The 24,532-nt window shown below is 29.1% G+C and overlaps 2 protein-coding genes across 2 annotated transcripts; both read left to right on the top strand.

Moving 5' to 3' along the window:
* The first annotated feature begins 59 nt into the window (after positions 1-59).
* On the top strand, positions 60-11,554 carry LOC106681235 (lipase maturation factor 2). Its single transcript, XM_014421444.2, has 12 exons — positions 60-352; positions 433-613; positions 697-798; positions 2,719-2,927; positions 3,931-4,109; positions 5,836-5,941; positions 6,029-6,166; positions 7,501-7,709; positions 9,240-9,480; positions 9,570-9,780; positions 10,532-10,683; positions 10,756-11,554. Exons 1-12 carry the CDS (start codon positions 259-261, stop codon positions 10,935-10,937), a joined length of 2,004 nt encoding a protein of 667 aa, XP_014276930.1. The 5' UTR covers positions 60-258; the 3' UTR covers positions 10,938-11,554.
* Positions 11,555-21,014: 9,460 nt separating this feature from the next.
* Positions 21,015-23,634, top strand: LOC106681234 (bystin; the record flags this gene model as incomplete). The annotated part of the gene is given in 5 exon segments (XM_014421443.2): positions 21,015-21,194; positions 22,701-22,838; positions 22,954-23,133; positions 23,217-23,358; positions 23,485-23,634. Coding segments are annotated over 4 exon segments (604 nt in total), but the record flags the coding sequence as incomplete, so codon positions are not given.
* Positions 23,635-24,532: the final 898 nt, after the last annotated feature.

Raw genomic sequence — 24,532 nt, 5'->3', positions numbered from 1 at the left:
ATCTCACATTTAAAAAATATTAAATTAATCCAAAAAAAATTTTAGTTGGCACCCGTGGGATGTACGAATACAAGTTAGCTTGGTAGGCCGACCAGTGTGCAGCGGCCAAATCAGAAGGGGCGAGTTGGAAATGAGCGTTGGTCTTGGGGTTTAGGATATATTATCTTTTTCGTGTTAAATGATGTATAGTTCAAATTTTTGATTTATTTTGCCCCTTGTTATTATTAATTTAACTATTATCCACTAAACATCACCAAAATGGCCGAGATTCGTTATACACGTAACTTGTTTCTTCGTTCCATTTGTGCTATTTATCTTTTTGCTTTTGCCTCTCTATATGTACAAATACCAGGTAAGGAAGAATTTATCATTTATCTTTCTTGACCTATTAAGTTTGGTTTGTTTTACTAATGTGGTCTATTATCTGATTAGGGTTGTATGGAAACAATGGGATCTTACCCGCAAGAACCCAAATGGATGTTAAAGAAACCGAATTTGCCGCTAAATTACAGAAAAAACCGACATTACTCTGGTTTGCACCATATTTAGGCCTTGATACTGAATATATGATGGATGTACTTGCATTGATAGGAATGCTGTTTTCTTTTACTGGGTAACAATAACATTATTTATTCTTTCTTCTTTTGTTATATTTTATTAGACTCAAAGTAATGATCTTTATTATATTTTTTTCAGGTTTTTTTCACAAAAGTTCTGTTCTAAATCTACATTCACAGCTCTTTGGTCGTTATACTATTCCCTTTACCAAGTTGGACAGACTTTTATGTGGTTTCAGTGGTAACTATTTTGATTTAATGTATTAATTAGTCGCATTTAAACATATTTAAATGATGTTGATATTACACTGGTTTGGTAATTATATGTATACCTTGGTTTTAATTTTATTATCATTTTTATCACTATCATTTACTGATTAACTTATCATTTTATCCAAAAAGTCCATGGATTATTATCAATGAATTGTTCTTGAAGTTTGTTTTGGCTGGAAGAAACTGATGTTAATCTGGGTTCATCTCATTTCTTTCAAACCTAGCAACAGCCAACACCTTCTTACAACTAGATTTGAATTGTTTGAAATTATGACTTCTTTTTTAAAAATCTTTATAAGTTCTGAAATCATATCTAGAAATTTAAATATTTCACTCTTATTATTGCATAAAAAAATTAAAGTTGTTTTGTGTGATGAAGATAATCATTTAATGTGTTACTTCCATTTTTTTCTGCATTGATTTGAATGCCTGGTTGCATAGTGTTTATTTTATCTTAAACCAAGGTTCAACTTAACTCAATCTTGTTGACAATCTCTGTTCAGACTCTAATTGTGCTTGTGTATAAATATTGATATCGTGTTACATAATCTTGTGGTCTTCAATTAAAGTGTATCAGTTACAAATTGAAATCTGATATTGCTTCTTACATTTTTTAGAAATTAGTAAATGTCTTATTTGATCATTGCGTTAATGTGAAACCAAAAGGGAGTCATTTTACCATTTTTCATTATATTATCACACTCATTTTGTTTTAGTGATTATTCATTTTTTATGATCATTAATGTTATACCTAGTTAATGTTACTATAGTTTACAAATAATTTAGATTCTTTAATAGTACAGTTGATTTTCTTAGGTATTGATTAGTGTACCAATATTAAAATAAATTTTAAGATTTTTCTGTCATCATCTTTGTAAATAACTTAATCTCTTTAGTACTTCAGTTCACTTTTATTATGACCTATTGATTATACCCAGTAAAAATTGTTGGTTTTAATATAATCGATCACATAAGTGATTAAATGCAAGTTTTGTTTGTTTAAAAAGTTTTATTGAGTTGTAGAATTATTTAATATTGAGCAAACACATGAAAGAAGAGTTTATAATTGGATGAAAACATTAGGAAAATTACATAGTTTGTCAAGTTTAGTGTTCATATTGTTATGGATCCAGGCTTTTCCTCTTTTTGTGCTCTCATCTTCAATTTTCTGGTAGCTAGTGAGACTCCTGGAATCCCTAGCTATCTCATCAACTACCCACTCCAACTTTGGACTTCCAGCTCCTGTTGATCAATAACTTCTGATATTCTCCTCAGTTTTTGCTCATGTTCAAGCAAGCCTGATTTGTAAGGTAGTCTGTTTATGATTAGCTGAGTTATCAATGGAAGATAACGTTTAAGGAATAAATTTCGATTGAAGACTCTGATAGATGATGCTGTCGTATTAATGATCGATAAGTTAGCATTTATTTTGATAAGGAATCCCTACATGGTCAGTTAAAATAATTGTATAACCAAAGATGAATGTTCAGATTGATCATGTAGGATAATACTGATGAATTTCCCAGAAAAGGTTTTAATCCAATCATTCAAAATTTTAAGTTGAGGGGAAACTGAATACTTCATTAATATCATTTCACATTATTCTGTTCATATAATTTCAGTTTTGGGGAGTTTTCAAATGCTTAAATATTAAAATTTTGATAGTGTATTTTAGAGTATGATCTTTTGCTACATAGGCGTTTAGATTCCATAAAACTTATATATATTTATAATAAATTTAGATGAAAAAAGTTTTTGAGCAATTTTAAGAGTAATCTTAATATATTGTGTTTCATTGAAATTTATTTTTTATACACCAATGCTATATATTTATAATTGTGTTTCAAATTAATTTCTTAGTTAGTTATTTCAATTTAATTTGTTTTAGGGATATACTCCTTTTAGAAACAGGATTTTTGTGTATTCTGATCGCTCCTCTTCGGCACAAGGCGACAAGATCGGCTAAGAAACAGCAGCCAGGGTCACCAAGAGATCATGTTACCTTTTGGCTTGTAAGGTGGCTTCTTTTTAGGCTCATGTTCTCTTCTGGCATAGTTAAACTAACCAGTGGTTGTCCAACATGGTGGGGTCTTAGTGGTAATGTTGCTATTTTTTTATAATTTAGCATAATAATTTTTGATGAAAATCAACTTTCATTTCTTAGGAACTCTGTTCATTTTATCAGTAGAAAAATAAGGGTTTTCATTGGAATATTAGAAACTAGAGTGCATTGAGTCGTTGTAGATACTTAATATTCAATGCACTTTAGTTTACTGCATCTTGATAGTGTAAAACTTAATCAAAGATAGGCAAAAATTAGCTATTAGTTTCATAGTTGCCAGACTCTGGTTTTAATGCTCTCATAGGGCCTATAGAAAAATAGAGCTATAACAGGGGAAACAATACAAAAACTACTGCTGAAATTAATTTTTTTAATTTATTTATTGATCAATATTACAATGCATTTCATGTGTTGTTAGTCTAGTAAAACAAAGTTAATAGAATTTGTGACAAAAGTTAAATGACATGTAGTAGGGGTAGGGAATGGGGTTGACGACCCATCTCGACTTCATTTGTAGGCTAACAGTGTGGACAGTGTGAATCACTCACTTGATAAGGGATGTGACAATGATCTACTTTTAATTCTGAAAAAAACAAAACATATTTTGTAGGTATGCTTTGATTTTACACATATTTTGAGAGTAAATCTTACATTCTATTATTTCACATTTTAACAATTTTCCAATGATTAAATCTTAAGATGCTCACTTTTCATTAAAGAATTAGGTACCTGCAAACGGTGACCGAATAAATTTAAAACAAACTCATTTCATAGCATTCAATAAAATTCTGTTTCTATTCGTATGAAAAGTTCTGCTTTTATATGGTTAAAATGAGATTTTTTCTTTTAATGAGGGCTTATCATAGTTATATAAATTAATAACTGTTATTTCTTTTTGGACTTGACCTGTTGGGATTTATTATGTACAATTTGTTCTTAGTAAATATGACTTATAAATGTGAGAGTTTGTACTCATAAGATTAAAAAAAAATTTCATATTTACTAATTTATTTTATTATTATTATTTATTTTTTCTAGCACTCTCAGTCCATTTCGAATCTCAGTGTATACCAACTTCATTGGCATGGTACTCGCACCATTTACCACAGTGGTTCTTGAAATTAGGGGTAGTTGGTACATATTTTATTGAAATATTACTTCCACCATTTTTCTTCTTTCCCGTGAGGGCAGTTAGGATTACTGCTTTCTTTCTTCAGGTATTTAATTTGTATAATTTTTTCTTTAAATATTCCATACATATGCCATGACAATATGTATGCGAGTTATTGAATAACAGCGTGTCTTTAAGGTTTTCATATTTTGTTTTATCTGCTGTGATTTTATTTTTTAATTTCAATAAATCTAACTTAATTTTTTCTTTTATTTAAAATGGGAAAAAAATCCTTTATTAACTTATATCGTTTTTCTTATTATTAGAATGTATTAATCTAATTATTAACTATTTTTTAAGATATAATTTCTCATCTTCGGTTGCATATTGTAATCTAATGTATAGAAATATTATTTCTTATACCATTTTATAGATAAGCATTTTGGAAAGTATCACTTCTGTTTTACAGTAAATATTCAGCTATCCATAAAATTGTATTAACCCTGAATCTTACCCACTGAGAACTCATAGCTAGGTTGTACATGAAGATATGTTTTAGGCGGGCAGGAATTTTTTATGGGAACCCATGGGTCTAAATAATTTGAGATATGAAAATTGAGCCAGACAAGGCCCAACTTACTTTCCGCTGGAGTGTACCTAGGTATTGATGTCAGAGTCAAAATCTTTAAAATCTAATTTTGACTGTCTCAATCCGCTGACTTATCTCTGTGAGAGTTTTGAAACATCTCATCTTTTATAATAACTTAAAGTTCCAGTAAGAATTTGAGAATCGGAATTGGGATTGTCACTTCTCCGTGAAATTCCCTTTCTTCTTTTCATACCTCATTCGTCAAAATCCATTGCTCCTTTGCTACTTAGAGAAGGGATTGATAGTACCATATTATGTTAGTAAGTAGATGAAAAATTAACTACAAATTTCACCTCGAGTACAATTCAGTTCATTGAGGACCTCTACAGAAAGGTTACCTTTACCTTACTATACAGAAAGGTTCTCTCTGGTCATTCTTATGGTTATTTATATTTTTAAAATAATAAACTGATATATCTCTTAAAATGGAATAATTAAATATTTATGTACGATAGCCTGAAAGTAAACGAGAAATTTTGAACAAAAAAAAAAGGGGGGGACATTGTTTGTTTAGTCCTTCTGTACTCTTACTAGGGTAGAGCGTATTATTTAATAGATAACTAACCTATTTTTACCAGAGTGGAAAGGTCAAAATTCATTCTGTGGATCTGCCTCAGAATAAAAAAAAAACTAAGGTGTTGCCTTAACACTCTCAGCCACCAAAACCTTAAACTATGGTATTATTCATTACTGTTATTAATAATAGTCAATAAGGTGTAGACTTCCATTAGTCTCCTGTTTGTTTATGAGTTACTGGAGAATAGTTTTATTCCATCATATTTTGCAATATTTATTAAACAATTTAACTGAAGATGAGAAAAATACATCTTGAGAGTGTCTTCTTTATTTTTAAATAAATATATTCTTTTGGGAAAGGTAAACTATTAAGAGTTATGAATTATGCCTTTTATTATGTTGTTGATAAATAAGATGTATTTGGGATAAGATGGTTGAAAATTAATGATAATCTGTTTTTCTTTATTTTCCATCATGATGAAATCTTTTATGGTAGATATAAATAAAAAAATTTACAAGTTTTAAATTTAACATTCATTTTTAAAGTAGCAATTATGCGTCCTAACTTTCGCTTATTTTAGAAATGTAAAATTAATATTTCTCATATTAGAATTATTGTGCTGATTACTAAACCATTTGTTTTTTGGATACTAACCAAATGTTTTAGGTTTTGTTACAATTGGCTATAATACTAACAGGAAATTACAATTTTTTCAACTTGCTCACAATTGCTTTGTGCCTCAGCCTTTTAGATGATGATAGTTTTTATAAAAGTAAGTACATTTGTTGGTCATTATTACAATAGATACTATTTCCAAACTTTTATTCTGATGATTAATAAAATTTATTCTGATTTTTAGCAACTAAGAAGTCGGGCATATTCATGAAGCTTTTTAAGACAGCTATCACAGTTGGTGTATATTTAGGACTCATCTATGCCACTGTTGTTCTCTTTGGGCTCAAAATTGTACCAGGAGGTGCTGTTGAATCAAAAATAAGTATGTGTTATTGTGCTTTAGTTTTTACCTAAATTCTCTAATTTATTTGTTTACCTTACCTTTCAAAAAAGTTTAAGTTTTTTTTTTTCCATCATCTTTTCTATTACAAATAAATACTAGATTGATATATTTATTGGCTTCCGGAAAATTCTAATATACAGGTTATGGGCTATAATATAATTTATGCTCTTTTATAATTCCATTTTATATCAAACAATGTTTTGATAAAGTAATTTCTGACAAATCATGTATCGTATGAGATAAAAATATTTCTTGCGTTAGTTGTTAATTTTGGATTTCCTATCCTGTTCTTTCTGCTTAAATATCTTTTCCTCATCTTTTGGTATAAGGCGAGGTATGAGTTGATGAATAATATATATGTTCAAAACTTTTTTTTTATTTTTTAAATCATTTGATAAGTTTTCGAGATATAGGCTCATGAAGAAAATAAATTTCCAGACTCAACTTTTGATAGCAGCTTTCCGTAAATCCGTTACCTAAAAAAGTAGACTTTTTTTACTTAAAGTGCAATTTAATTTTTTTAAACCTCAATGTACTAGTTGTAATATTTGTTCATAATTTGAAAAGGTTGTTATAAAGCTGCACAGTATGGCTGATGATTTGATTTCAATATTTCAGTTTCACGTTTGTTCGTTTTTTGTTTTTTGGGCCAGGAAAATGTATTATGAGAGAATAATATGACTTACTTTTTGCTAATCTATTAATATCTCGCTGAGTATACATCGCTCTGAAATAAAGATATAGTTTATTTACCTAAGTAAAAAACAATAATTATTTGAAGGGCCAAAAAACTCACGTCTACAGGAATTAAAAGAACATGGATAATTAATAACTTTTGGTCCATAAGAAATATGTCTGAAACTATTGCTTCAAAGTCCATGGTACATGGAATTTCACCACGGTCATTGTGAGCTAGCAACGATCGATCCGAAATGGCCTCGCAAACGACTTGTTGGCCACCCCTGCTCTCCACTGATTATTAGTTTTTCGAATAATCTGAAAACCTCAAGCCCCTCTGCTGAAGACATGAGATGAAATGGAAGCGAGATAATATCAAACTGAATACGATTAGTTACTAGGCAACCAATCACATCCAGTTCAAGTCTCTTACTTTGTATTTGGTTGCAGGATGAATGAAATTTTACTTGACTCAGCAGCTAGTGTGAGTGGATACAGCCATTTTTGTTATAATAGTTAACAGTTAGCTTAAATTTATAAATCATTTACATTTTTAATATAATACTAATAATTGTTTTTATAACATTAAAAAAATATATATATATTAATTTTTCTTTTATTTATTATTTTTATAGCATTTTCATCAGCTCAGTTTGACAATACTCTCGGACGGGCAATCCCCGCTCTTGTTGGTGTTGCTTTGCTATCTCTTTTGCTAGCATCACTCAAAGCTCTGACTCAGGCCTGCACCCAGCCTTCTTCAGGCATTTTCTCGAAGATTGCTTCGATTGGATCTACATTGTTTTATATATTCACTGCCTTGTTCCTGTTTGCAGACAGCTTAGTAAGTTTTTATTATTGACAATATAATAAAATATTTTTTTATGTATTTTCAGCTCAGTTTCCAAACATTCACAGGATATCACTGAATTATTTGTCCCACTTTGTTTTCAATTTTTTGGTGCTAAAACTCATGGTGATTCTTGATCTCAATAATCCAAAATTCAGCTCTACCCTGCATAGCTGATTTCTAATTTGGGGTTCGAGGAAGGCTCCTCTCATTAAGGGCCAAACATTTCATCCATCGTAGTTTTAACTAGAGATTTTTCTTCTGGTGCAATACAGCACCCTTCCAAGATTTTGGTGATCTCTGTTTCTATCTTCTTTTATAAATGTCCATCCCATTCAGCTTGATTCTGACAATGTCAGCATCGGCAAAGAGATCATAGAATTCCAGATTTTTCAATCCTTTACAAGCCAAATTATCCTTTGTAACAGAAAATAAGGTTAGGTTTAGGTTCCCCTCATTCTTTGAATTTCGAGAAAGAGAAGTTCGAGAAAGTCTCCAGAGCTGCAAAGGATAATTTGGCCCATTAAACTTTATAACGAGTTTAGTCATTGGCCCAAAATATATTTTCCATACCTAACAATCAATAGAATAAACACATTAATTATATAAGATTAGGGCTTGGTTCTGAAAGTTGTTTCAATTTCCTCCTGGGTCAGTCTAAATTTATTTCTTAACAGCCCCAAGAAATTAATTCTGTAATTTAAAAAAAAAAAAAATCATTTTTCGTTATATTGAGCTGAAATAGTATTAAATATTTTTAATAACCCTAGGTCATTCCCTAATTAATATAAAAGGATTAATATATAGGATTTTGGGTAATCCTTCTCCTTTGTATAAGGAGATTCTTGACAAATTTTAGTTTTATTTTCAGTTTTTTGTTTTAAATCTGTTATCAAATGTTTTGTATGAAAAAATGAAGGCAGTTTATGAACTTAGACCATGGCAAGTATTTATTTTATAAGTCGGTTCAATATATTGTGTTTGTTTTCCAATCTGGTGCATTTTCAGTGAGTGATTAAATAGGTAATCTAACTTTTCTTTGAACAACAAGAAGCAATACTTTAGATATCAAATAGAAATTTGATGGGAACAATTAGGTTCTATATTTTAGAAATTTGAGTTAATTTCCATGATAACAGGAAATTACTTTCTGAGTGATTTTCATTATGATGTCCCATTGCAATTGAAACCCATTTCAAACCCAAGAACAAAAAAAAAAAAAAAAATACGTTAACAAGTTGCAATGCCATTGACATTTTTTCTGGAGGCACAGGATTTTGTTCTGCTGTGCAACATGTTTTCAAACACGATTTTTAGCAGAACCTAATCGTTTTTCTCCTTTGTGTTTGGTGTGCCGTTATTTTATATCACTCTCCACCGAACCTCATTGGTTTTTCTGCTTAAACCTTTATTTACAAGCTATTTTTGGTTTAATTTTTTAAACTTCATACAAGAGACCCTACATTGTATGAAATAATTTTGTTTCTAATACTTTATCTTATTATAATTCCATATTTTCTTTAGGTTCCATTCTCAACTTTACATCCAGCTGGAAATAAGACAGTTCTGCCAGAAGCTAGAGAATGGCATGACAAGCTGTCAGGTCTTCATTTAACCAATTCTTATGGTTTATTTAGAAGAATGACTGGCGTTGGAGGACGTCCGGAAGTTGTTATTGAAGGATCTAATGCCTTAGATGGCCCTTGGACTGAATTTCATTTTAAATATAAGCCAGGAGAAGTTAATAGAAGCCTACCATTCGTTGGTAATTATAACTTATAGACTAACCAGAAATTGTTTTTAAATTCTCCTATTTTGTATTTATTGCTTATCATACTTTTGATTTGTTTCCAGTACCTCATCAGCCAAGATTAGATTGGCAAATGTGGTTTGCCGCTTTAGGTACTTACCATCAGAATCCTTGGATTATGTCTCTCGCTTATCGTATTTTAACTGGTCAAGAAGAAGTAATGAAGCTGATGGGTCCTAGTCCATTTTCGCCTAAACCTCCAAAATACGTTAGGGCAACTCTTTACAAGTACCATTATGTTCCGTGGTCGTCCAGGTGATTATTCAAGTTTTATCATACTAAAATGTATTTTATTATTAAGTAATTATGGCAGACGCATCTTTGTCATTTTTTTTATAACATCAATAAATTATCATTATCGATTATAAACATAATTTATTATGGATTACCAATAAAGATTGAATATCCAAGGTGTGAAGGAAGAACTTATAGAACTCCCCATAAACTGTACTAATTATTGTCAGCTGATATTTTGATTATCTTAGGTCACCATTTGTGCAAAATTGAAACTGGAACAAATAATGATGTTCCTCATCTTAGTTTGCAGAAAAAAATAAATTGTAGGAAAATTCTATTTGTTCCTCCATTTTGTTATTCAATAAAAAAATTATTTTGACCTATGAATATATTTTTTAATTATTTTGACCATGTTGTGAAACGTTTCATTTTTTTAAAAAAATCTTCATTCTGATCGATTGAGAATCTTTTCTGTTAAGCTAACCAATTTTCCCAATTTTTATTTTTATAATTACTGTAAAACTTTGATTAACGGACACTTGTTTGTTAGAAGAAAAGAAAGTGGAATTTTCAACTGTGTTTTTTAAAGAAAATACATACAGAAAAGCTCACAAATAGTTACATAACATACAGTAATACAAAGAATAATATTTAATAACTGCTGCATATTTTATTGCATAAAGGTAAATCGAGGAAGTCATTCTTCCCATTGGTATTTTATATTTAATGCCAGAAATCAGTTTATATTAATTTTTTTTTCATGTAACAGAAATTCAGCTGCTCTTTGGACAAGGGAAAAGGTTGGAGATTATTTTCCAATATTCGCCAAAGACCACACTCCTCTTCTTGATTACCTCAAAAGTTTCAAAATCTTAGGACAAGAAAAGAAAAAAGAAACCGTATCACCTTTGGTTGTCAATTGTAAGTTATTTATGTTTTAAAAATATATTAATTGTTAAGTAGATATTGATTCATTTTTTTTTTTTTTTCCAGACTTGAATTTAGTGAGACAAGGATTTTCTTCGATTGAGCCTCCTCTCCTTATGTTGTCTTTGTTGTTGAGTGGTATTGCAATTATTTTGGCCTCGTCGTATATTGGAAGCGGAAGTCAACACAAGCCAGTACCTCAACAGACACAACAGAAAAAACAAAATCAGCGAAGAACTAAAAATTAAATGTGTGTTTATAGCTCTCATATATTGAGCCCTAATTTTTGTTCGACATTAAAGAAAAAAAAAAATGTTTATTTATATTAAGGGACTCAAAAATAAAGCTGTTGTGTCAAGTCTTCGTATATATTGATGTTAATGCACTTCTAATGTAATTATTTATAAGAGCTTTTCCAGCGGTTGCTGTGTAATGTCATTAATTATAATAATAAAAAAAATTAAATTTGTCTACTAATTATCAAATATGCATATATAATGCTGGTACCTCTTTCTTTTTTGATAATTAGTTGGTTTTTTGTATTTTACAGTTTCAAAGACTGTTTTAAAGACTTTTTCTAGTGTTTCTTGAATTAAAATTTTTTAAATGTTTTTTTTACTAAGTTATTTTTTATTTCTTAAGTGTTATTAAGTTTAAATCTTTATAAGCAATTGTAATTAACTAACTGTCTAATTGTAATAATAATATTATTTATTTACTAGATAATGAATGTCAGACCAAGTTATTTTATACTGTTTAAAAAATTGTATCACAGATTTGTAAATTAAAATAGAATATGAACACAATCGTTCATTAAGTGTAAGTAGATGACATTTAATTTAGAAAATAAACAAAGTAGAAGGTTTTGATTTGTTTAAAATTATTTATTTCCTTATTATACCAAGAGATCGTGACTAATTATATATTTGAATACAATTTTGAGGTGATTTTTTTTATTTTGAATTAAATTTTCCAAGGATGAAATCAATAGAATTTATGTAAACATGAAAAATAAATAACTACATAAAAGTTATATTTATGTAGAATTCTTATTTGTGAAATTTTGAAACAATAGGCCCTATTTGTTGAAATAGTATCTGGCTGAGACATTTTGGTTCATCTAATTGTTTCCAATTAATCCTAATAAAGAAGTTATATTTAAGAAAGTCTTATAAGATATACAATTATAATGGGGGAAATGAATTTTAGTATGTTAATTACAAACCACTCAAGATTTAAGCATATAACTATTGGATAGTTTAAATTTTAAACAATTGATGTTATTTAATACCTTTTCTTTATATACTTATGAAAAATACTTGTCTAAATTATAGATTTAAGTATTAGGAATGTCATCCCTCCCCATTAATAAAAAAAAAAAAATTAGGAAATTTTAGATTCTACTTCCAATAGCAAAACGTTGGTAAATACTTCTACTAAATGAAGTTAAGACATGAGGATTTTATTGATATATGTTCTGTTTGAATAAAACAGAAAATTATAAAATGTAATGTAGCATTCTCAGCTGCTAAAAGAAAAGTTTATAAGATTTGGGAAAATTAGAATATTTTAGTTTAGTAGAGAAATCTGGTCAAAATGTTTACTTTTCAATTTTGTCTCTCCCTTCTCAAGAAACTCGAGTTTTTTTAGGATGGTCCTATGCCCTTTAAGGACCAGGAGGATGGTAAACCCTACTAACCTTAAGGAAAATTGAACCAAAAAAGGGGAGATGACCAGGCTCCCTCTAGCCAAGGTTTACTTTGATGTAAATAAGAATTCATTCATTGTTTATTTAATTTAATTTGTTCATTGTTCATTCAATCAAAAATATCAGCTGGGTACAGAATGTAGTGAATAATATTTTTAGTGATTTGGTTCATGAACAATGAAAATCATTTAAACCATTCAAGAAATTAAAGTGAAACACAACAACAATAATGTAAACTGAGAAGGAAAGCAGATAGAGATTGGTCCTGCATCTGTGCCACTCCCAGGGTCTTCTTAAGGCCAACTTTTTTGAGTTCACTTATCCTTGCAGCTTATCCTCTCCTGGATGAATGATAGTGTTAGCTGCCATGAAAAGTGAACACAGGGAAAGGGAGGGGGAGGTTCAGTAGAGGAGTAGGATTCAATAACCAAGTGCCTTCAGTTTAATCGATATTGTTGATAGAGACTGAAAAAATTTAATTGAATTCTGGAAAAATGTTATTTTTTCAGATGAAAGTTAATTTAATATTTTTGGCTTTTAAGGCCACTAGTACATTTGGTAAAAATCGAATACCGAGTTTTACCCTCTACATGTGAGGCCCATTGTGTAACATGAACCTTGAAGTGTCAAAGTTTGGGGTTGCATGTCATGGAATAGTACAAGAAAGTTGGCCTATATTGATGGTATTATGAATACTGAAAAATATGTCACCATTTTGCAGCACAATTTAAATAGTAGTGTCTAAAAGCTGTGGATCAAAGATATTTTTATCTTCCAACAAGACAATGACTGTATGCCCACAGCAAAAAAACTAAAGGAAATAATGCTAATACAGTCTCCGGGCATTAATGCTATAGACCATCTATGGTATCAATTGGATCTAAAAATAATAAAAAATTAAATGTTTTCAAAAAATGTGCCAAAAGTAAAATAGTCGAAGGAATGGCGTAAAATTGGTCAAGAAGAAACAAAATATTTTTTTGTCAATACCAAAAACTTTACAGGCTGTCATAGATGCTAATGTTATAATGGCAAAATATTAGTGGCGTCCAGTACAAATTTATAGAATAGTATGTACATTATCAAAAGTGTGTCAATACTTTTTTGACTTTCTAAAGAAGATTTGTTCTTTTAAATATTTCTATTACAATTGTATGTAATTATGGATATTTTATTAAATAAAGATGTTTAAAAATAAAATTTTGTATTTTTCAAAATAAAACAAAATAAATTAGGTGTGCCAATATTTTTTTGACCCACTCTAACAATGTTTCCCCACCTATCATCATATCATTTGGTAAGGTTAATATGTTACCACAGTTAACTATCAAAGTGTACACATATGACTGTTAAAATATGGCATTTAATGTGACTGTTACTCCACTGACATTTCTTGAACTATTAACAATCTCGCCAGACGCAGAACGACATATGAAATATGATTTAGTGTCAAGACATTAAACCGGTCTTTAAGCATTGTTTCAACTCTGATCAATACAACAAAAAAATGTATACATAAAATGACAATTTAGAATGTTAAAATAATAGTTGAACTAACAGTTTAAAGGTAGCATCAGAAAACAAGAAATAGAGAAAATAGTAGTTTTAATTAGTACCGTTAGATGCCAGTACCACCAAATAGTGGTTTTTAAAGTCCAAATATAGGTTGAAAATATTTTAATAATAGTTCGACTAACTGCATAAAGATAGCAGCACTAATCAAGGAAGCCAGGAATAGTAGTTTCAATTTCTGCCGCAAGAGGCCAGCACCATCCAAACAGCCATTACCAAAGTCTAGCAGGAATTTTATATTTTGTATAAGGATATTAGGAACTTACAGGAGCTCAACAAGTCCTTCTGACGTTACAATTGTGTTGGAACAAATCTATCGAGTGTTCCAACACAACTATTAACTATCTGATCTGATCAGTTGAGCTCCTGCGAGTTTCTAATATCCTAATACAAAATGAAAAATTCCTGCAAGGCTATGGGAATGGCTTTTTGGATAGTGCTGGCCTCTTGCGGCGGTTATTAGAACTACTATTCCTAGCTTCCTTGGATGGTGCTGCGATCTTTATGCAGTTAGTCGAACTATTATTAAAAATTTTTAACCTACATTTGGACTTCAAAAACCGCTATATTGTGGTGCTGGCATTTAACGGTACTAATTGGAACTATTATAAATTTTAAATAGTAAAATAACAATGAAATATTGTTATTTAAAATATATTATTGTTAGATTTTACCAATAATAAAATAATAATTTTAGCTTTTCATGACTGGGTCTTTCATTGTTATATATCAGATATATTTCTTGATCAGTTAGAAACTTCAAATAATCAAGAATTTAATTGTGGTTTAAGTTGAATTGTAAATTGGTTTTGTTATGAAAAATTAACCATTTACACGTATCAAGAGAGTTAGGCTTTTAATGAGTTCTATGAAGACATATGCATTGGAAGAATTTGTTGGAATTGAAATGTCACAAATAGACGAATTTGATTCTGATTTAATTGCTATATTGTGAATTAGTTTTGTTATGATAAACTGAATACCATTTAGATTAAGTGAGTTAGGAAGAAATTATATTAATAAAGGATTAAGGGAGTTAGTTTTTTAACATGATCAATAGAGATATATGCATAATAACAACATGTTCTAAATTAAGAAATAAATAAAGATGAGGAATTTTGGTTGTGAAAATATAATTTAAGAGTGAATAAGAGATTTAAGAAAGAAATTGGATAATAAAATAATCATTAAATTACATTTTTATTTGGATTAAACTATGACAAAATAATTTTTCCTTTCTGTGTTAACAATAACAATTTAATTCTAATTTTACTACTATATTGTAAATTAGTTTTATTAAGAAAAATTGAAGACGATATAATATATTTTCTGAGGATGAATGTCCCGATAAACTTGTTATATATATCTAGAAATAAATAAAGATAAATATCACTTTTTTCTTTCACTTACCTATTTATATACATATATATATATATATTCCCATACAATTCAAGCAGTAAGTAATACAATTAAATGAACATTTCTGTAATTTACAAAATGGGGATTGTCCACTGTTAGGTGGACAGAGAGTATCCCTTAGTATATTAAAAAAATAATTTGTAATAATTTACAAGTATTTTCATGAGTTGTATACATGAAACCATAGTGTAACTGGGGTGAAGAGGATTGTGTTAGAGAATGGCCAATGAATTAGAGCAAGAACATCACAAAGATGTTAAACATATACAATGTAAATCTGTTATAATAATGTTTATTTCTATAAAGTTAATGTTTATTAACTTTAACTCTCTCTTTTTTTATTATATCATACAATTCAAAATTAGAAAACACAAGAAAATAATGTATAAAATGTTTAAATAAAAATTCAAAATTATTCATCAGAAATAAATTGATGCTCTATAAAGCAGTACTCAAATATTCCAAAACAAATACCTCAGAGTTGACAATAACTATTACCCTAAAATAATTAAAATGCACTCAAAACTAAATATAGACACCGTACATAAATGTATATTCAAGTTGACTCATAATTTCTTCCAATCTTGCCCATAATCTCTAAAACCATTAATAACAGAAATAGGAAATTATTCAAAAACAACCTGTAGTTACATAACTATATAAGAAACAAAACATACATTGCTGTAAAAATTCATCAATAAATGATAAGTATTTTATTTTATTTCAATATTATTTTGATTTTTTTTTTTTATTCAGTTTGTTTTTACCATGTAAAACATAGTTGTTACATTATAAGTAGAAAGAAAAATGTAATCCTAAATCCAAAAGCAAAATAGTAATTATTGTACATTTTATACTTATCAAATAAAAACTTTTACATACAGGTTGTCCTTTTTAGATGGCCCGGATGAATTTCTCTTAATTGGATAACGTTATAAAAAATAAGTATTTGATGTTTTTCAGCCTAGTTTAAGATTTTAAAAAAATATATGGGGTGTCACAGACCCAGAACAATTTTAAAATTTCAGATAGGGACCTATGCCTTCCGATACCTGATTTTAATGTATTTTTAAACTGAAATCAATAGTGTGACCACATTTTAAATCGGCCAATAAATTACAAAGTTAAAGAAAAAATAATAATATTGATTCGGTTTCTACATATTCTTTTAAATTTTTTTTAAACAGGAAATAATTTACCCATTTGGAATCTCTTTAACCCAAATTCATAAGAAAAAGTTTTTTTAAAGATGTAGTGAAGGATTAGAAATAAACTTCAGGACGTTTTGTGAATGAGATAAGCTTTTGCATTCTCTGTCATTGTTTAGTTAAATGGTCTTATGAAACAAACAACGTTTACAATAATACCTATAACCATTCTGTATGCCTAGTTAATATTAAGTAGTCAGTCAGAATGAACCGAGTTCCATTTTCCTGTAGCAAAAAACTAATATGTACAATTATTTTATTGAAAGTGGTGGTATTGCTCGCCATGAAGTTGTATTGCACTCCCAGAAATTTCCCGATCGTCTCCAAGTGAACCACAAAACATTTATTTATGTTGCTCACAATATGAGGAGATTGGTATCTGTTGTGGGTCGACCAAGAAGCCGGCAGCACTTTTTTGACCAGGAACTGGATATTTTATTGTAGTATATCATGGAAAATTTTGATTCTTCTCTTTGAGATACTGGAAGATTTTAATTTTTTTAAATTTAATATGCTTCGAACTTATAATTTTAAACCCTATCGCTCTTATCTTGTCCAGGCGCTTCGGCACTCGGATTATGACAGATGTCTTATGTTCCTTGCACATATGTTAAGGATAAACTAAAAGGATAATTGTTCATATATCTAGTGGACGGACAAATCAAAGTTCACCACAAACAGTTTATTGTACAGTTTGTATGTGTAATATATTATTAATCTTAATGAGAATAAAAAAAAAAAAAATCTCCCTCTGTTACCTCTCTATCCACATGTTCCTTTTCTACTTTTTAAAATGCAGATCAGAGACTATTGACTTGCATTACTATAAATACAGAATACAATATGAAGTTATATATAATACAATATAATATAAAGTCATACAATACAGCAAGCCTATGAAAGAACTGCTCTTTTAGTAAATCTTTCATTATTCCTGCTACCTCCTTTTAGAATTCCTTGCCCATTTCTACCAATAATTCCTTTTTGATATCTATTAAGATTAATAAAAATAAAAATAAGAATGGTGTGTGTTTTAGTCTATAAATTCCAACGATTATACAAGCTAAGCTTTAAATTGATATAGAATATTAATGATTCTGTAAAATTAGCTTCATGATGTTTTCAAATCTCTTAAAAACTTTCTAAAACTCTCTTCATCTTCCTCATTTTCCTCTTGAAATTCAGCCCTCAAACGTTCCTCATCCATAGCACCTTGTGAGGGGCAATGCTCTTTAGAAATCCACGGATGTGAACCTGCAATGAACAAAATAAAACTATATGTAAAAATGAATTGCAGAATATTAAAAATCAACCTATCATTTTTATTTTTTTCTTTAAAAGTATACAATGAGTCAAGAAATATATCACATTGTTTGTCTTTCTTTGAATTCTATTTATAGGAGAATAATAAGTATAAATATTTCGACCTAAAAGGACATTAAAGGGCTTTGAATGTGTCTCATTATGAACAGAGATATTAAAATTAAAGTTTAAAAAGTTAATTTTATAAATTCCGGGCAGTTAATTTTAGAAGTCAATCAGTTCTGTAGGAATATGAATATAAGGTCACTGTTTGTTCTGCTAGTTTCAAGAGATTGCAAGTTTAATTGTTTCAACAAAACCAGATAATCAACTTCAAAATTGTGATTTAATTAGGATTGTGAAAATGGAAGAGAGTATTAATACAAGTAGTCTATATCTAGAAGAAGCCTGAAGAGTACAGACTCACTAAACGTTCAATATTACTATGGCTCCTACTTCTATATTCTTCTACCTTGGTCATACTGTAACTGCTGAAAAATACTTTATAATTATTGTGTTAAACATTTTAGCATTGTTACTCACCACTTTCGACACAGTCATTTTCTTCTTCCATTTTGCAAACATTCGGGAACATTTTATCAATTGATTCACCACCTTCCAATTTCTTTGAGCCGCAGACAGGGTGAAATTCCTTTGAGCATGGCCTCATCTTACAAGGGTACCGCCTCTGAGAGTGGTAACTTGGGACATCTGGAATAGAGAAAATGGTATGGAAAAATAATCTGGGAACATTAAAAAAAAAAAAAAAAAAAAAAGGACCTAGTGTATGACAATACTAATGAAACAATTCATGTCTCTATACTTTAATATTACTAGAAAACAGCCTATACATCAGGCATCCGAAATCAGAGTGGGAGAAAATAAAAGAATATATTAGTAGCTGTCAGGTATTTTGAAGGAAAGGAATTAGGATCATAGAAAGATTTGGATCAAATCTCATCTAATTAACTGATAGAAGGGGAAGGAATGAGGAATCTTAAACCTATTACAATCACCTATCAGCTTATTTTCATCACCCTACTGGTTGTGGAATTTTGGAAAGTTTTTTGTAATTTGGAATTGGTGGACTAGTGAAAAAGATTGGTATAAGTGAATGCCACAGATCGTAGAATAAGTAATGGTGAACAGGAATCATTGCAACTACTCACTCAATAGACCACAGACCCTAGGATATAGATTCCCTTCAATGTATTTCCTCCACCAATTTCTATCTGTTACTAGTATAAAATACAGTGATAGTTTGTATCCCTCCTTCCACCGAAGTCAAGCTTTTCTTTAGATGTTTTATAGTTAGAGAAAGGATTTGCAGAGGTGTGCTGTAAAAAAATTAAAAATGTGCAGTAAAAAACCCAAAATGATCAAAATCAAATAATAAAAACTCAAAATGTGTAAAATTATCAAGTTCAATATTTCATTTATAATATTAATACATGGAAAGCTTACCTAATCTTGTTTAAAATAAATACTCTATATTTATGCAAACATTCATAAAAAATTAAAATATAGTTGTACCTCAAAATTGTCGATTTTAAACTATAAAATAAATAAGGAAAAAAATAATAAAATGAAATTAAAGTTAATAAATATTGGCTAATCAAAATTTAGCCCAAGAAGAGTAAAAGATACAATTTTGTGCTGAAAAAAACTCAAGACAGGCAAAATTGTGGAAAATACTAAAACATGCAATTTTGTGCAATATAAAATTAGTTTTGTTTGAATGTCTTTTCCATGATTCAAATTTCTGTTGAGGTTTGGCAGAATTGGAAGCTAGGGAACAAAATATGCATTACAAGAAAATCTGGTCACTACTTATAGTCATATATGCCATTAGGTAAACATTTAACTACTCAGTAATAATTTTTCAATCACTTGTCTATTGTATAGACACAGTGCAATTAAACTAAATATAACAGGATTTTTCACCGATATTTCTCAGTATGAAAACAACTGAATGGATCTTTATAGCCTTAGTCATTTCACTAATTGATTGTTTCTAAAATGTTACACCATGAAAACCTACATAGCATTAAAAGAAAATACAGATAATATATCATTAGATATAACCAGTCACTTGAAATTCCTGTACTGAAGGCTTTGTCTTAGCAACAATAATTTATTATTCATTAAAGTTTTATGACCAATTCTTCAATAACATAAAGACTGGAATGCAATGTTACTTACCACAATTGTTAAATACAATTTATCTGAGAGAAAAAAACAAACCTGAGCCTAATGAAACAGATTTTTTAAGACTATCTATGTAGAAGGGGTTAAAATACTCCTTACATATTTGAGAATATTTATTTCCTATCCCTGGACATTTCTGACATATGGACGGAGTTCTTTTATAAGTTACCACCCTATTCTATTCAGAGTGGGAAGGTCAAGTTTTCTTTGCGTGGGCCCCGCCATGAAAATGACAACCCTCCAGGCCAGAAGCAAACCAGTGCCGCGGCAGTTTGGATGTTACTAAAGTGACGCCGCACATTTGTTTAACTTTCCTATCTTGTAAAACTAGGTCTCGAAATAAATACTGATAAAACAAAATACATGGTTAGCAGTAAAAATGGGAGCAATTTCGGTGATATAGACATACATTTCGGTGATATAGGAAATACATTTGAACAGGTAGATAGGTTTTAAGATAACTCGAAAATTACGAAATTGATGGGGAAACAAAAGTGAGGTTTAAGGTGGAAAATGCATGTTATTTTTTAATTTCGAAATTACTTAGCTCGTGCTTACTGTGCAGAAACTTATAAGTTAGAATTTACATAAATAAGGAGAGGAGAGCGATGTCAACTCCTCTCTTTTTTGACGATTTTTAAATTATGCAGCACAAATTGAAAATGAATCATATTTGAAGAAATGTTCAATATCTCTGGAACGATATAACGTATAAATATCTATTAGAGCTCAATTTGAAGATTTTAAAAATTCCCTAGAGTAGTTTAATGATTATTTTCGTAAGTATAGTCGTTTTCATGTTGTTTCCAAAATAAATTCACAAACTGTTGTTTGGAAAAAAAATGTTCGAGTTTGAAAAACTATATCTCACTGAAATATTGAACATAAAAGGTTATAATACAGTAAAAATAAAGTAAAACTTTTAGGTAGTTTTATTTGACTACATCTCTAGAGGTCCAGAATTGGGAACTACTTACTCGTTGAAGTTAGGTGCAGTACAAGAAGGTTTGTCTTCCTATCTCTCTGGCGTAAGGTTAATGTCTGGAGAAACATAAATAAGAAAGCGTGCTGAGTTTTCTTCTTTTAAGGTAATTAGTTTTTTCATAACTTTTAGTGTTTTATGGTGTTTTACCAAGATTCTAAAATTTTCGAATATTATTTAAATGTGCTTGCCAAAGTGGGGATATTTCTAATCTATCTTCTTCCTTTTTTTTTTTATTTGATTTTATGAGTGTATTTAGAGGAGCGAAACATTAGTTCTTCAGTTATAATTTTTTAGATCAATTTGACTTGAGCCTGATGGTGTTTTCAGTTGTATTTTTTATGAAAATAGGGTATCATCATTCAAATGGTGACACTTAGTAACCTGCCCATACAAATATATATCATTTAAAAAAAACAATGAGTGAATGCTTCATTCTTGAAATGAAATAATTTTGAAAGTCACAAAAGATTATATGTATATACCCTTTAAAATAATGATTGAGATCAGATATCTCTAGAAAGGTGCTTTGAATTTTTATTATTTTTAAAGTATTAAAACTGAATTGTTGATTTTTTTAAGTTAGAAGATTTCACAGCTTCAGTGCTGATATTTAGATGTGCCTTATTTATCTATTAATCCTTTAATAGATTCAACTGTGATTATTACAAATTTTTTCAAACATACTTTGTGTCAAAATGCTTTTATGCACCTTCATAATTGTTTTATAAAGTGCATTTTTAAATCAGTATTAGCTTACAAAACAAGCTCCAGTTGTGGGAACTTTAAAACTCCCTTTTCAGAATACAGTAAATTAGTATAGTAGTAACCTCCATTGAAATGAATCCCTTGTTGGGTTTTGTCTTCGCTTTTAAGAGAGCATAAATTAAGGATTTTTTTATTTCCTGCCGCTGGAACTTGTTATGCGCAGTAGTACCATTAAATCTATTAAGAGATCATATTCATGAAAATGTTGGAGTTGCAGATAAGATATATTGTAATTGTCCATTATAAAATTATTTTAAAGTATGATTGTAAAAGAACAATTGTTTTGGTGTTAATTGTGGCAACTGATTTGTTAATATATATATTAATAGTTTCATTTTGTTAAATACCAAACTAGAAGCTCCCTTGCTGTATTAGTTCCCGGTACCGATATTGGAACCAGTACCTGAACTTGTTTGGAACTAGTATTTATTATATTAATGTTTGCCCTCCCCAACCAACTTCATTGTGATTATATTTACAATCAAGAATAAGTTTGTTCTAATAAAATTCAAAACTATCATCAAACTAGTTTAGTGGTCACGTGTCGGGTATTGGATATCTGATGTCTCCTCTACATATGATTGTAGAATTATTATTTTACTAGTTCCTATCTTGAGCAATTTCTTAGTTTATGATTCACATTTATTTTATAAGCCTTAAATTTCTAATATTGACATTCAACTATTTTTTTTATTTTTTATCGTTCTGTTATTTGTTTGACTTTAACTAACTAGTGTTACTGTTATGTTACTTATCATTTCTTGAGTTTATTACAGTGAAAAGTGTGTTAGTGTTAAAGACGTCAGTTTGTAATGATTTTATTATCTCCTATTTTATTTCACAGAAAGAAATGGGAAAATTTAAAAAGAACAAGACAACATCTGTTACACTAAAAAATATACCATTAGATCAGCAACTGTCTGAACCTACAAATTTTAAAAATCGGCAAAAAGTTAGAAACAGGCAGGAAGATGATGACAAGGTGAATTTACTTATTAATTTATAGATATAATTTAGTTGTTTATTTAAAAGATATAAAAGTTATATATTAAAATGACTTAGAGTTTTCATTTGTATTTATTATATCTGTTTTACAGTTTGTCGATTCTGGTTTATCAAAAAAAATTTTAGATCAAGCTCGTAAACAAAAAGAAGAACTTGAAGATGAAGTTTTTGAGCAAAAAATCAATAAAACATTGGGAGATGAATTATCTGATGAAGAAGAAGAATTAACTGATGCTCTTCACATCAAGGAAGAAGATTTCTATGACAATATTGTAATCTTTTAAATTATTTATGTAATACTTTTAAATACTTTAATCCTCATTTTAAGGATTAACAATTAACTGTTTTTGTTTAGGAAATCAACGAGGATGATGAAAAAGCATTGGAAAAATTTATGAATAGAAATCCTGTTCCTAGATTAACTTTAGCCGATATCATTAATGAGAAAATCACTGAGAAACAAACAGAAATTCAATCTCAGTTTTCTGAAAAAGATAGTAAGACAAATAGTATTTATACTTTTAATAATAACTAAAATGACCAATCTTGTTCTTAATTTCTTAATATTGATTTACATAAATTGATGTTTATATTTAACCAGAAATGTTACTTTTTTTTTTAAGGTGTACATCTACAAAATTTGGATGCTCGAGTTAGAGCTATGTATGAAGGAGTCAGAGATGTCCTTGCAAAATATCGAGCTGGTAAAATTCCTAAAGCATTTAAAATTGTTCCAAAACTCCGAAATTGGGAACAAATATTATATATTACAGGTAAGAGAAAAACATTACTATTATAGTTGACTCTCCCTTTTTATGAAAATAACCATTTAATCAGAAATTTAACTCTGATTTCATTAACTGAGACTAATCCATGTATTAAACTGATTTTTATGACAAGTTCAGATATCATGTGTTTGTATTGAGGGCAGTATGAATTAATATTTCATTCATATTTTACTTGGTACTGGCCAACAGGATTATAAAAATATTCTCTTTAGCTACTCAAATTAATGTGATGTTAAGTTGTATTACTAGTTAGACTGCTATTAAAAATATGGCTTTTTTTTTTTTCTATAACTTCAATTTGTTTTTCCTAATCCAATAGGAAACTACTAACCTACTGTATACATGTTTATTATATATTGATGTGTTGTTTTTTATTTTATTAGTGAGCATTAAATTGATTATTTTTTTTTAATGTGTGGCTTGAAATAATAGTGCAGAAAGTCAAGTTTACTTTATTTTGGATAAGTGAATATTTAGTAAATGTTCTCAAATGATGTAGGTATATTATAAATATAATATTTACTTAAATATTATATACTTCAATGATAAATATATAATATAAATACTTAAATAAATGTATAATTAATGAAGTTAATGAAAGATTTGCTATAAGCTAAACTTGACTTACACCATTATGATTCTAACCCCTTCAAATTGCAGATGGCTTTTATTTTTAGTAAGCTTCTGTATAGAAGATTGTTATGTGTGAATAGAGGTTCTCAAATGTTAACTTCTGTAATTAATATATATATATAAAATTACGAGAGATAGTTGACCATGGATGACGAACGAGGAGAAGATGGTTGGGGGTGCGGTCAAAGATAAACACAAATAAGTAGGATTAACCTATTTTATTGTGCCAACGTTTCGGCTAGAGTTTCTA

The sequence above is a fragment of the Halyomorpha halys genome, unplaced genomic scaffold, assembly GCF_000696795.3.
Source record: "Halyomorpha halys isolate HHAL.00 unplaced genomic scaffold, Hhal_1.1 Scaffold321.1, whole genome shotgun sequence".
NCBI lineage: Eukaryota > Metazoa > Arthropoda > Insecta > Hemiptera > Pentatomidae > Halyomorpha > Halyomorpha halys.
This window is presented reverse-complemented; position numbering and strand designations above follow the sequence as displayed.